This window comes from Ptiloglossa arizonensis, chromosome 5, assembly GCF_051014685.1.
Source record: "Ptiloglossa arizonensis isolate GNS036 chromosome 5, iyPtiAriz1_principal, whole genome shotgun sequence".
Taxonomy (NCBI): Eukaryota; Metazoa; Arthropoda; class Insecta; order Hymenoptera; family Colletidae; genus Ptiloglossa; species Ptiloglossa arizonensis.
The window spans coordinates 26736807-26750961 of record NC_135052.1 but is presented as its reverse complement, the minus strand read 5'-3'; the positions used below and the strand labels follow the sequence as shown (position 1 = coordinate 26750961).

The following is a 14155-nucleotide window of genomic DNA, read 5'->3' as shown; positions in this document are numbered from 1 at the left end:
TCTCAAGTGTGTTCACACCGTAACGCGCAGAGAACCCAAAAGAATGAAGGACGAGGGTGGGATAAGGGAGAAGCCGAAGAGGAAAGGAGAAAGAGAAAGAGCCGAAGGAGTAGTGGGGGAGGTAGCAAAGAAGGGGAATGCAGCGGCGTCGGAAAGGAAGAAAAAAGCGACGAAAAAATTAAGTATTTGTATGTGGAACACGCGTGCAGTGAAATGCCGATCCCGTGAAACGATTTTTCCGCGAGCGAAGCTTTACGCTTTTTTACGGAAGAAAATGAAAGTACGCGTTTCCGTTTCGATTATACTTTCTCATGAAAATCGGGCCAAGATGGTGCACGGAGTCGCTTTACGTACAAGCCGAAGGCGGCTGGTTGGTCGGTCGGCGCGCGCGCATTACTCTTCCTACGTCTACGTTGGTTGGGATTCGGGCGTTTTAGGAGTACATACATAGCACTATTCTACGGGTGCGAGCATGTATGTACTCGCTACCACCCCTTAAAAGGATGGGGAGATGAGAACGTAGGCAGTTGACGAATACCAGGTCTGGGTTAGTAGTTTGGTGATGGCGGTAGCGGCGGCGATGGTGGTGGTGGGGTTGGAAAGGGCGATGGTGGTAGCGGCGGTAACACAGCAGCAATGGTGATGGTGGTAGTAGTCGCTGCAACGATGAGAGTAGCAACGACAAACAGCGGCAACGACGGCATTGGGGATTCAACGGAACTAGGGGAAGAGTGACTTAGATTGACGACGCAAAGGCGGGAGGGTAGAAGTAGGAGGTGAAGGTTGCAAGATGTGGAAATGAAAAGAGACAATAGATGAGGACGGAGAGAGGTGCAGCATCGAGGAGGCCCTTTTCCCCACAAAAGAGCGGCGACAGACGAAGGGAGACGTTTAGGGTAGTGGGAGTGAGAGATCCTCCCGACCTCGCACCATAATAGGGGTAGCTGTAACGGGGCGCAAGCCCGGTATCATTGATTTAACATGCATCTATATTTTCATGCACAAAGTCAAGTTTCTAGATCCTAAGGGTCCCAGGGACTTTGTAGATTTTTCAAGTGTTTTCCTTTTCAAAGGTTCATTGGATTTCAAACCTTTCAATTTTAGGTTCAACGCACGATTGATAGACACCGGTCCTATCTTTCATAATACACGGAATTCCTTTTTTATGGTTTTTAACGGAAGATTTTAACAGAACGACTAAATGCCATCCATCAATTTTTTTGGCGCTACATTATCGCGTTAAGTCTATCTTATTATCATGATTTTTCAAAGTTTTTTTCATGGCGCGTATATATACATACGTGTGCGAGCACGCGCGCGCGTGTATATGTATACACACACGTTGCATATAGCAGATGATGTAATGCTGTATGTTCAAAAATTCTTATGTAATATTGAAATATGATTGATTGATTCCAAATTTTTCCTGTAAACAACATTATTGTAATAAATTCTTGTAATAGAATTTCTAGCCCAGAAACTATTACACATTAAGCAATGAGAAGCACTTAAATATTCGAGATTCGATTTTTATATTCGTTACTTGTTCTTTTCAGGTCTCATTTATTTATTTAAAAGATCGATATAGAATGTCTTACGTAACACAATATAACACAAACATTCGTACATACTGGACTTATGAATCTTAGGCACTGTAAGTTTTAGTATCATTATCATTATTGCTATTACTATTCTTATCCGTAAATGATGATTACTAATATTATTATCTTTATCTCTATAATTATCAACATCATCATTATCAGCGCTGTTGCTATCACCGCTATTATTATTGTAGTTGTTGTTATGTTGTTATTATGTTTATAAAAACTAAAAATCTATGGAGATTTCATTTAATTAAAAAAGAATCATGTTCTCCATTGTATAAATTTCCACAAAGGGATCTACACTGCTTGAAGTATAATTTCGTTCACGCGCATATTAACAATAGGACGAAGTTCTTGTTGGGCATAATCTTCCGGTAATGGCAAATGGGAGACGAGTTGAAGTATTACGGTAGATTTATTTTCGTTTGATTGCAATAAACTTTTAGCTAGATGTAACGTTCTCTTTGCGATTTCCGCTTGGCAAAGTCTAAAAGAAAATACGATCATTTGTCATTACGTAAATAGCAGATAAAGAATAATGGACAAAGAAACAATATTCTACCTATGCTTAGCGGTTGGACAGGGAAACTGATTAATCTTCAAGCAAAGACTTGTCAATCGTGGTTTCAGTAACTCCAATTTGTAACTTATTCCACGCGGATCAGCGCCGCGTAACAGTGATTCAATATCCATAGTTATATCCATGTACTCCCAAAGTAACTGTCCTTGGTAAGCCCATCCACTTATGGTACTGCTACATTCCGGGGGATTTAACGGCCACAATAAGTCTCGTAGATACTCGTAATTCTCTGAAAAAAATTACGATTATAATTACATTAAAGAATTCAACAAAGACAAAGCAAACTGAAAATAATAGAAAAACGTACCATTTATTATAGCGTCTGCGGCTAAATGTTCGATAATAATTTCATGAGCAGTATTCCACTGTTGAGCTTGGATAAAATAAGAAGCAGCTTTGTCGTATCTAACGAAAAAGATATTTTTTTGTTAGAAATCAACTAAACAATTAATTGCCACGCATGTAATCGATATACCAACCTTTTGGCTACATAACTTTTTACAGCTTTGGCCTGGTGAATCCAGATTGAAGGTATACCGAGCTCTTCCCTCAAGAATTTTTCTCGCTCTTCTCTCAAAAATTTTTCCCTCTCTTCCCTCATACACTGTTCTTGATTTCCCCTAGCATTTTCTTGTCCATCCTTTGAAAATTCTTGATCGTTGTGAACAGGAATTTCATCATCGTCGTCATCGTCGTCGTTTATTTCAACGTGACGTTCCAATAAATTCATTACAGCTGTTTTCCTTTTTCCAGCGTCTCCTTTTAAATGCAACATTACAAATACGGCCCAATGCCAAAGTCCATGCGCTTCTAATTGTGTCGCGAAATTAACATGCGTTAAAGCGGCAACATGTTCCGAGAGATGCGAGTAACCCAAAGCTAAAAGTACTTGCTGCATCAGCCAACTGCAATTAAACGAAATTGTTTGAGAAAGAATTTACACAAAAGGCGTTACCAAAATTATAAATTAAGTATGAAGTATAAATGATTGTGGAACATCAACGATTACCTAAGTCTGTAATCCAATGGATCAGCAGTGTGTGCTGCGGGATTTAAAAGTTCTCCGAGTGCATGATTTCCGGTACAAAATAATTTTATGAGATGAAAACAGAGATCGTATATTGGTTTCCCATTGTTTAGTTCCAGCTCATAATCATCTCCTTTGTACTCAGGTGTGGGTGCTGCTGCGTAAACATCTGTGGTCTTGTTTATGTCAAAGGCTTCCTCATAGAGTTCTAATGTATCTCTTATTGAAGCAACTGGAGATGAAAAATACCTGTAATACACACATACACAATATGTTAATATCTGTAAACAAGGAAAGGATATCTACCAACATTAATGGATACATAGTGTACTATAAGACTCCAACACAAATTTGTATCGTATTAAACAAGTACTCCAACTTGAAATAATTAAAAAATCAAAAGTCAGGTATAGATTGATCATAACCTCGATTAAAATTAACTAAGATAAAAAAACTTGTCAATATTTGGACAGTAAAATTACTGAGACATTTGTCACCGCGTGCTTCTCCCATATTCTGGTTTTAAGAAATGATGATTTTAAAAAACAATGACACATTACCACAAATGAACAGCTAGTGCTCTCTTCCAATCGAGACTCTCGCAGACGTTGATAAAACCATGTTTGCTGGACACCAGTGGTTCGCCCGCTATCAGTGCAAAGAGCTTTAATCGATCTGCTTCTATGTATTCGTCAGCACCGGTATCTTGCCATAACGCAATTTGCTGCTTTATTAGTTGTTTTGTAGGCATTCCACTGCATAACTGTGTCATCAGTAGTGCTAGACTATGATCTCCTACTTCTCGTGCAGTCTTACATGCTTCCTCTAGTTCGTAAGCTTTGATTCCATTCAACGAAGAGCAGGTGCAACAAGAAAACAAAAAAAGAACATGTTATAAATATTTGTTTTGCAATTATTTTAAACATTTATCTATTTTAAAAATAAAGTATGACTGAAACCACCGTACGAACGAAAGAAATGCATAAATATGCAGTATATTGGATAACGTTCGTTTGCAATTATGTTTCGTTCTTCTTACAATGTATACATACCGGACAGTAAAAGGAGGATCTTTTCTTCATTACTAATGCTTGCGTTGTCCCATTCGAGGGTCTTTCTTATAACGTTTTGTAACCATTCTCCTATAGCCTCCCGTCGCGCAATCACGGTATGATGATTTGCTGTATCTTCTGAAACAAAAGACGAAAAGCTACATATCTATCGCAGAGATGTGTATGTTCTGTACTTGTGATGATATGGAGAAGAGGAAAGCAGAAGGAAGAAAACAAATAGGAAAAGACGTGAGGAAGAAACGATGACCGTGAGTCATCGTATTCGAAGTATTAAACATCAGATTATAGATAAACAAACCGTACCAGGGGACACGTTTATATCGGGCAGAGTTCCCCAGAGTGCCACACAGAGTTTCCAAACGCTAGCGACGTACCCGGCAAAACTATCAGCAGCAAATTGATCTGCGAACTCCTCAGCCATGTTGCAATGAGTGTGTAAAGCCAGTCTCGCTTTATTAATATCTGTATCCACGTCAAACATTGGGCAGTCTCCCTCTTGATCCATTATACAGTGTGACAATTGAATTTTTAAATGACCCTCTATACTTTTCTTGAATACCATTCATGAAAAATGAAAACAAAGCTCCGGATATTAATATCCATAAAATTTTCTTCATTCCTGAAATGTCTAAGGACGGTATTTGATATAAAAATCACCTCAAATATCTGGAGGCATTCTTCGTTTGTCCAATTACCACCCAAAATTTGAATGCGTTGGACTACTGCGGCGGAAGTTTTATCTTCCGGGAGACGACCGTACATGTAAGACCAAATCCGTTCAAACGGACTACACAGATGTACCTCAGCTGCCTGTTTTTTTGTGCTTAATGTGAGGAGTGTCAAGCCTGGTCCCCAACTCGGTTTAAACATTCTTCCCATCTGTATACCTACAAATAAATATACATTTATTTACAACTTCCGCAGAAATTCGATAGTAAATGTTGGTAGGGTGTAAATCTAATTGAAAGAAAAACATGTATTTTATTATATTTATTAATATTTTAAATGTTACGATAATTAACGATCATTAATCAAACATCGTTGTAATTTTCCTATAAGTAAGAAGAAATTTTAAGCAAAAGTATTTGATATTTCCTATTTTACTGTATACACCTTTTAACATACTATAATTCTCATGTTGAATGGAAACAATGTTGACCGCTAACAAAAATAAATATTTTGTTTTTTAGTTCTTCTAACTCATGCATCTTAAATTCTACCGTTTCAATCATTTACTTTCTACAAAATATTTGTCTTATATCTTTTCGTCTACATAATTACATATCTCTTTCTTCCATTCTTCTTTCTAATTATTACTAAAGAGAACCAAAAGACGGAGTCAAAACATTTAAAATATTAATAAATATACTTAAACATAAGCTTTTGTAGTAATTACCATAATAGTTCAGCAAAAAAGAATAAGAATTATACGACGTACTACTTACCAGTATCAGCTACAGAACGAGACTCGAGTTTGTGTATAATAGACTCTCGTAATGGAATCACTTCGGACTGCCATTTAAGAATCGTGGTCACAGGAATTATTATAGGATCTGGGAAATGTTTCTCGTAAAATGACGGTTTTGTAGTAATAATATCCATCGACCGTTTCGATTTCAAATCTGTAAAATAAATTCCTTTAGAACTTGTGTAACTCACATATGTACGAAGAACATAATTGATAGATTGAAAAAACCCACCTGCCTTTGAAACTATCGAATCTTCGTACTCGAAAGCTGGCATACGATGAATCGTTAAATTCGATCGTAGTAACGGATTATAAATCATATTGTATGCTTGATCCTCGTCTAATTCTTGAGCAGTGTCAATTAAATATTGTATAGAATTGTTATGCTCAGGAAGAAGTACAACACGATTCGATTCTATAATAAAAACATATTACAATGAATAAATATAAACACAATTACTAAAAGAAAAAGTAAAATTATTTGTAATACCTCGCTCATAGATTTCATTCATTTCCTCATCACTACCGTCGAAAAAGTTGGCCTTCATCAGTTGCAATTTGTGACTATCGGTACCCAAAAGACGAGCATTATCACTAGTTGGACTCACTGGTTAGAAACAAGCATTTTGTTAGAAGAGAGTTAATCAAACCATACTTACAATCTTCACGATTGTTTATGTTTTTCAAAACTTCGATGGTAAGTTTAATTATTGCTAGATGCTTAATTATTGATAGATCAAATATTAATTTACATAATGATTTAAATATATTTATTATTCTTTTTTAAGTTTCGATTTCGTGTTTATGTCTTCTTCGGTAATACTTGAAGAAAGACAATGTCAGTCTACAATGAAAAAAAGAAGGAAAGTAAAAAAAGATAATTATGTTGATAAAAAAAAAAGAAAAATATTTTGTAGAAAGTAAACGATTAAAACGGAGAAATTAAAAATTTAAGATTGGATACTGGTTGGCAATAAATGGTTTTGTTTACCTGTGATTAACATTGTTCGTGTTACGAATAAAAAATATCAAGTATTTTTGCTTGAAATCTTTTCTTGACACTAAGAATTCTCTTGTAATTAAAAACATATAAAAAAATATACTTCTTAAGTTACTATAACTCTTATGTTGGATATGAATAACATTAAGTTCTCTTTTTTAATCGTTTACTTTTTACAAAATACGTTTCTTTTATCTTATTATCAGCGTAATTGCATTTTTTCCTCTTTTCTTCTTTTTGTTGTAAATTGATATGTTCTTTACAATTCTTATTAAACAAAAACCAAGTACGAGATCACAATGTTTAAAATGTTAATAAACATATTTAAACCCAAGTTTATATCAGACTACATCATTATTTAAATTGAAACTATGTCATTTACTTGTAGATTGTCGGGCAGCCGCTTTCGCGAGGAATTTAGCAAGCAGTTCCGAATAATATGCGTTCTTCGTTTTCAATTCATTCATGGTACCATTCATCTCAGGAGTAACCTTCTTGTTCTAATAGCGAATCAAAAAAAAAAGAATGCTTGTAATAGCCTACATTGTGCAAAAATACTAAATTAGTCGACACAATTAGAAATATATAAGCAATCGTGGAAATCTTACAGTAACTTTAGATTGGTCCAATTTAGTCGGGGTTTTTTGTGAAGCTGTTGTGGATAACTTTAATCGTTTCGGATCGTTCACCGTACTGGCGTTGTTGTTGTCATCTTCGTCCGAATCACTTAATCCGTATTTGGAAAAATGATCCACCTGAGATAAGGATGAACAATATCGAGTAAGAAAAGCTGTTCCAAAAGTGGAGTACTTATTAAATAGAGAAAAGATGTATATAGTTTCTTGCGGAGTACCTTAAAGACCCACGAGCCAGTTTCAGGTCGATACTCAAGGAATCTAGTGTCATGTTTTGCAGATACTCTTCGTAATTTTTCTTCGTAATCCATTGTAGATAAACGATTAGGATCAGTGATTGGTTTATGCAGAGATTTATCGTGTGGCCATACCCGATCTAACGTAACTTGTGCTTTACGATTTAATCCCTGGCCAACTGGTGGTTTCGCCTCATCATCCGGATAAATGATAACTTCTTTGTGTCGAAAATGTACTGAAAACACAGTTCAGAAAAATATTTTAATTCAATACAGGAGATAGGACTACCGTTTCCATTTCAGAATTTTATACAGTAAAACGAACAAGATTCTAATACTTACCGATTTCATCTAAATTGAGACCGTAAATATCAAACGAATCTGGAAAATATACATTTCCGTAACCCTCGCGACCAACTGTGAAATTTGGTACGACGCAGGTTTCTCCACAAACATAATCCTCCAGCTTGTCGAGTGGCGGGATTGTATAATAACCTGCACGTTTCAATGTTACTTTTGCCGCGTTCATTTTCCAATTGGAATTTTGAAGAGACCAAAATGAACTATCGTCCAGTTCTTGGCTCGAATCTACGAAAAATGGAAAGAAAAAGGAAGAGCTTAAAATTGTTAAAGTTCAGGATAGCAACCTCAACATTTTGCATTTTTTAATTGTTATTTTATACTCGTACCGGTATTCTGAGCTGCAGTATCTGTGCATGATTTATCAACGAGAGAATTATTTTTTAAAGACGTGTCCACGGAATTATTGACTTCTGAGTTCACTTGATTCCATGAACTGGTATTTTTATGAAGCCGCAATTCAGTGACAGTATTGTCTATCGCTTCATCCGGAAATGCGTTTGGCGTAGTAAATGGCGAACGTTGTTCCTCGAATGACTCTTCGCCCGAATACTTCGTCGTTGAGTTACATGAGAGGTTGTTTGTTTTCAACCTACATGATAAAGAGTAATCGAATAACATTATGTCGGTGAAATTGACATGGCGCATAGAGTAATGAACTTACCAAGACGATGATGATCTTCGATCGTTCGCTAATTGCGAATTATTATTATTATTATTATCATCATTATGATTTTCTTTGTCTACGGCCTCGTTAGATGTATTTTCAACGTACGAATTTGTTCCGTTCACTTTCTCCTCTCCTTTGTCAGGAGATTGTACATTCTTTCCTACAGGTTGGGAATTTTCGGTTGGTGACAATATTATCGATTTAATTCTAGACTTTGGGCGTAGCACTAAACGTTTTGCATTTGGGCGAGGTTGAAACGCTTCCGAAAGCGGATCTTCTTCTTCGAGGCCCTCAAACATCGATTTCTGTACATATTAACGATATATTTGCAACATTTTTAAAATCGAAAAAATAAAACTCTTATTCAGTTGATCTTTGTCATCTTATGTTCGATAAATTACCTTCGATAACTGAGCGGGAGTAACCACTTTAGCTTTGATTTTTGGTGATTTATTAACCGTCGTAAGCTTGTACTGTGGACGATTTAATATTTTGGAAGGTGCATTCGCGGGTTTTAATAACTCTTCTGTTTTGCCGGAAGCCTAAAAATACATGGTATACCGTGTATCCTGAGAATTTTTACTTTTTTCGATTTGAGTTGATGTCAACGACTGTATAATGAACAAGTATTTACCGGTAATAGATTCTTCAATAACGGCGAATCACCAAACGGTGCAGACACCAATGCCAAAATTTGTTGATGAACTGGTACTATTCCCGTGTTCTTTGTTCGGTTGTTCGCAGCGCTGTAGTGAATAAAATGAAAGAGAAATTGAAATCACTTGATTGATCATAGAAATAAAATTGCACAGATAAGAATTAAGTAAACAGTATAGCTAATTCAAAATAAAGGTAGAAGAATTCAATAGTACCCGGCACCAAGTAAACCCATTCCAATTCCAGTTCCCATATTTGAATTAGTTCCAAAAGTCGAAGATCCGAAGGATGCTGTTGTATTGAACGTTGTGTTGTTTCCAGTATTACCAAACAAACCACCTGGCTTTTGTTGACCAAACAAAGTCGAACCGCTGCCCATTGTCAAACCCGTATTTGTACCTGTAGAATAAATACATAGTCAATGTTAACGTCGAAGGTTGTTATAATATGTAATCTCATTAAATTCTCATCGTTTAATTTTTTTATTAGTTTAACCATTAAGAATCCATTGAAAACCAATGTAATAACGCGCAAAATTTGAAAAAATTGTTTGGTATAATAAACACATAAATAATTTACCCAGTCCAGTTGAAGGCGTGGTAGTAGAACCAAAAGAGAATCCAGACGTCTGTCCTGCAGGTTTAAAACATGTATTAAACAATGTGGTACAGGAGTTTTGACCTGGAGTGAAACCTGTTGTAGATCCAAAAGTCGATCCTGTAGTCGAACCAAAACTGGGTGCTGTTCCAAAATTTGTAGCTCCAGGAGGTTTAGTACCGAATAAAGTTGTGCCTGTATTGCCAGCGGGTGTTTGACCAAAGCTAGTGAAACTAGTACTGGATGATGTAGGTGGTACATTGAAAGCCGATTTGTTCTGATTAAATAAACCGATACTCTATAAACATACAAATAAGAATGTTACTAGAATTAGATATGCATTGGCGCATATTCGGTATTTTTATTCAGTTTTATATTACCTGGTTCGGTTGCGTTGATCCAAACGTGGATCCGAAACCAGTGTTCTGGGTAGTATTAATGCCACCGAAACCTGTACCGGCAGTTTGATTAGTATTGCTGGTTGCGAAGAGTGGGGTTGGCGCTGCTGCTGTAGGTGAAAATATTTATATTTTTTTAACACATTATATGTGGGAACATGTAGAATTTCTCTACGGAATAAACCTTTGAACATAAACGCTACATAAATCCACCGAGTTTGAATTTTATCGCATCTCATTTAAACATCCAGTAAAATGTTTCACAGAACAGACAGTGGTGCAACACGCAATCCTTGAGACAATAACAAAGTGTAATACATCCTCGTACACCTAATTAAAATTGTGTGAATGAAGAATAAAGAAGATAGTATGTACTTACACTAAAAATTGCATTTATAAGGAAGAGATATCTAAGATAAGTATATATACAACGTCTTTCGATGGTAATATATCATCAAAGGACTGTTCACTTTTATTAAAATTAAAAAAAAATTAAATGAAAATTCACGATAAACTAGTAATTAGAGCGATTTCTAGAAAATCCTTTCCAACGTAATCAATCGTCAAAAATGGCCTGCGTTACATAAATAAAAAAACACCAAATAGTCCTTTTACAATGTGTTAAAATGAACCTATATATGGTATAAAAGCTTAAAAGCACATGTACGACTTACACTGGTGTTAGCTTTATCGGCATCAACATTGTTAGTGTTATCATATTTAACATATTTAATACTTACTACCAAAAGGTTTGGCCTGAACATTACTACCGAACAAATTTGTGCTCGGAGTAGAATTAAAAGCAAAACTGTTTGTAGTTGTCGTCGAAGGTGCCCCGAAGTTTGTCATTGGCTTTCCAAACAAACCACTTGATCCGGTTTGAGTAGTCGTTCCGAAACCGCCACTCATTTGACCAAAACCTAATATAAGATTAACATAAAAGCATTATGTAATAAAGAGAGTACAAAAATAAATATTGTATTTTTCAAAATCATTTAAAATTTCTTACTCAGAAATAATTTCGTGAATATGTAATAACTAATTTATATTATTACAGCTTACCTGTTGTCGCAGGACTAGTGTTTGCTCCTGCATTACCAAAAGGTGAAGGTTGTGCAGGTGTACCAAAAATTCCTGAACTGGGTCCTGATCAATGAAAAACAACAAAAAAAGGTACACATAAGTAGGTAGCTTGTAATGCTTATGAGTAACATAAGTATCTAATATAACTATTTCGTCAAAGCAATGTCGCTTGTCAAAATGTATTTATGTATATAATATTACCTTTGCGACCCACAGAATAATCCTCGTATCGTAATTCCTCATACGATTTCGATTCGTATTCTTTCATTGACGCGATACAACAGTGCCTCGCCGATATACTATGAGATATACCATTTTTCGACATAGAATCGGTAGTGATAATGGGAGTAAATTTGACGACTGTGCCGATGACACCCGTGTTGGCAGGGTTTGTATTGCCGAAACCTTACATGAACAAAAGAGAATATGGACAATGAAGATGGACTATATTTTTTTGAACAGTACAATCATGATTTACGCATGCATCGCAGAAAGAAATATTTACCAGGTGTTGTGCCAAATAAAGTTGTATTTCCAGTGGTATTAGTTTGTCCAAAAGGAGTGGTCTGTTGAGTTGGTTGTTGAGGTTGTCCAAATAAATTTGTTCCAGATGTTGTGCCAAAGCTGAATCCAGCTGGCTTATTTGACTGTCCAAACGCGGAAGTGGCTGCATTTGTGCCAAACAAACTTGTGCTTGGATTTTGTTGACTGCCAAATAAATTGGTATTTGTATTGGTTGTCCCAAAACCTGTGGAAAAGGTAAAAGAGAAAAAAATGTATCTATATTATTGTATGTACTATAGATAAAGCTTTCTTAACAAATTATAGATAAAAAATAAACTTTATAATTATATCCGAATCTGTTTCAAGAAAGCAACATCAATTCACTGGTTGTTATGCTCAATCATTTAGAGAATATGATCAAGTTGCAAATCAATATTGATGTACTCAAGTAAAAATCCAAAAACTTTCTACTTTTACCATCTTATGAATTTCTTGAACTATGTTGACTTCAAAAATCAGTACTAAAGATTGACTGTATATTGAAATGACTTTTCAATGCAAAACTATCAAGACAACAAAAATATGCTTAATGAATATTTGTATAAATAAATGCTACAAATCTATATCCAACAAAATAGTCCATAAATCGCTACCTGCAAAAGATGTCTGAGTAAATGCAGGTGGTGTTGTAGTATTGCCGAACAAGCCACCGGTGGTAGAGCCTGTTGGCTTTGAACTAAAGAGAGAAGTATTACTACTACCAAAAACTGGTGTTGCACCACTGCAGAAACTTGTTGTTGCTATTGGTTTACCAAATGCGGATTGCCCGAAGGGACTGGTTTGCGTTGTATTATTGAAACCACCTACAGCAATACATAATTATCAAATATAAAGGTAAAATATATAAAAAGTGGAAAAAGAATTATTTTTTTTACTTACTGAATGATGTATTTCCCGTTTGTCCAAACATGTTTACTGTTTAGATGCCTCCTATATACGTTTAATATTTAATACCACCTAAAATATAATAATAAATAAAAATAAATGGGCCACATTCATTCAAGCAGCTTGTTTGAATATTTTTACAGTAAAAATCGATACAGTAACTAATATTAGTAAATATCCTTGAGTTTGTTATCATTCGTAATCTCTAATCGATAGAAAATACGACGCAAAAACGAACAGTACTCATACTCGATAATACTACTGTTTCTTACTTCTTACAGTATTAGTATAATTACAGTGAAAACAACATGGATGTACGCGTGGTGACATTCATTGCAGCTACGGATGACATTATTGTCAGTGCTTTTAAAAACATACCTGTGAACATTCATTGCATCCTTGTGAAAGCAGTTCTTAACGACTTCGCACCTTGTGAAATTTGTCTCAATAAAAAAAGTTACTTGATAAAGAAACTATGTAAATGAAAGTTTCATCAATGTTTATCAAAAAATTTAACAAATAAAGTAATATGAAAAAACGTTGAGTTGTCGGTCCGAGGAATTCGTTGTATTAAACTAATAATTGTTAATTACATTCGATACTTGGCAAGCACACACACTACATATGCGACATATGTCGCAAGATCGTAACTCTCGAAAATCGATCGATACTTCAGCAGTGCTGTTGTATGTTTGTTCTAAGGAGAGTGTTGAGGGTCTCGAATTATAAAGTTATGATGTTCTCGACTCTGATTGGCTAACTTAAATTTCAAAAAATCAGCTTAAATTTATCCAAGTTACTCGTTCATAAAATAATTTTGATGTTAAGTTTGAGAGAAATAATTCTTTTTGATGTAACAAAATAAATCTATTACTTAAATGTTACTGTACCTCGTCCAGTTTGACGAGACACTCGGGTAGGCAAAACTACGTAACTGCAATAGGACCGAAACGGCGGGTAGCCGTGCTTTGAAAAATACAAAGCCTTCGATAAGTGTGACATTGTTTACACGTTTTTTTAAAACCATCGAACGACTTTGAGTTACTACATCGATGTAATAACTTTGTCGTAAAATAACGTTCACACGGCATCGGTAGTCAACTAAAATTTGAAAAACACAACAGAAAAAACAATTAATTAAATAAACTTTTCAGATCTTCTCCAGCCAGTTCTATTGATATCGTCATCTATTCATACACATTTCTCCACCGAATTCATTTTCGGAACCATATGCATTTTTTTCATTTTCTGTTTGTGGTAAGAATTGTTATGACAGAACGGTATAAAAATATTAGTAAAAGATGTCATAATGTCATGG

At 35.3% G+C, this 14155-nt stretch overlaps 1 protein-coding gene across 2 annotated transcripts; it reads right to left on the bottom strand.

Annotated features, from left to right (window-relative positions):
- Positions 1-1834: 1834 nt before the first annotated feature.
- On the bottom strand, positions 1835-13489 carry Nup98-96 (nuclear pore complex protein Nup98-96). Of its 2 annotated transcripts, XM_076311713.1 has the most exons (31): positions 13216-13489; positions 12832-12909; positions 12546-12755; positions 11894-12136; positions 11590-11793; positions 11368-11451; positions 11046-11225; positions 10288-10415; positions 10004-10205; positions 9890-9943; positions 9526-9709; positions 9288-9399; positions 9055-9195; positions 8648-8958; positions 8313-8575; positions 7966-8211; positions 7606-7859; positions 7361-7507; positions 7135-7252; positions 6243-6359; positions 5985-6167; positions 5730-5906; positions 4942-5171; positions 4588-4834; positions 4264-4401; positions 3772-4048; positions 3194-3460; positions 2664-3089; positions 2492-2589; positions 2167-2413; positions 1835-2091 (listed from the first exon to the last, which is right to left on the bottom strand). In XM_076311713.1, exons 2-31 carry the CDS (start codon positions 12860-12862, stop codon positions 1902-1904), a joined length of 5709 nt encoding a protein of 1902 aa, XP_076167828.1. In that variant the 5' UTR covers positions 12863-12909; positions 13216-13489; the 3' UTR covers positions 1835-1901. The 2 variants fall into 2 exon arrangements, with proteins under 2 accessions (XP_076167828.1, XP_076167827.1); XM_076311712.1 differs by having other exon boundaries at positions 9890-10205.
- Positions 13490-14155: the final 666 nt, after the last annotated feature.

What these genes read in the sequence shown, in the direction of transcription:
- Nup98-96 (XM_076311712.1), bottom strand. Translation starts at nt 12,862, where the DNA reads ATGTTTGGACAAACGGGAAATACATCATTCA. An exon ending in GGCTGCCCGACAATCTACAA is followed by an intron (nt 6,360 to 7,134) that starts GTAAATGACATA and finishes GTTTCTAACCAG; the next exon opens with TGAGTCCAACTAGTGATAAT. An exon ending in AATGCCTCCAGATATTTGAG is followed by an intron (nt 4,835 to 4,941) that starts GTGATTTTTATA and finishes ATGGTATTCAAG; the next exon opens with AAAAGTATAGAGGGTCATTT.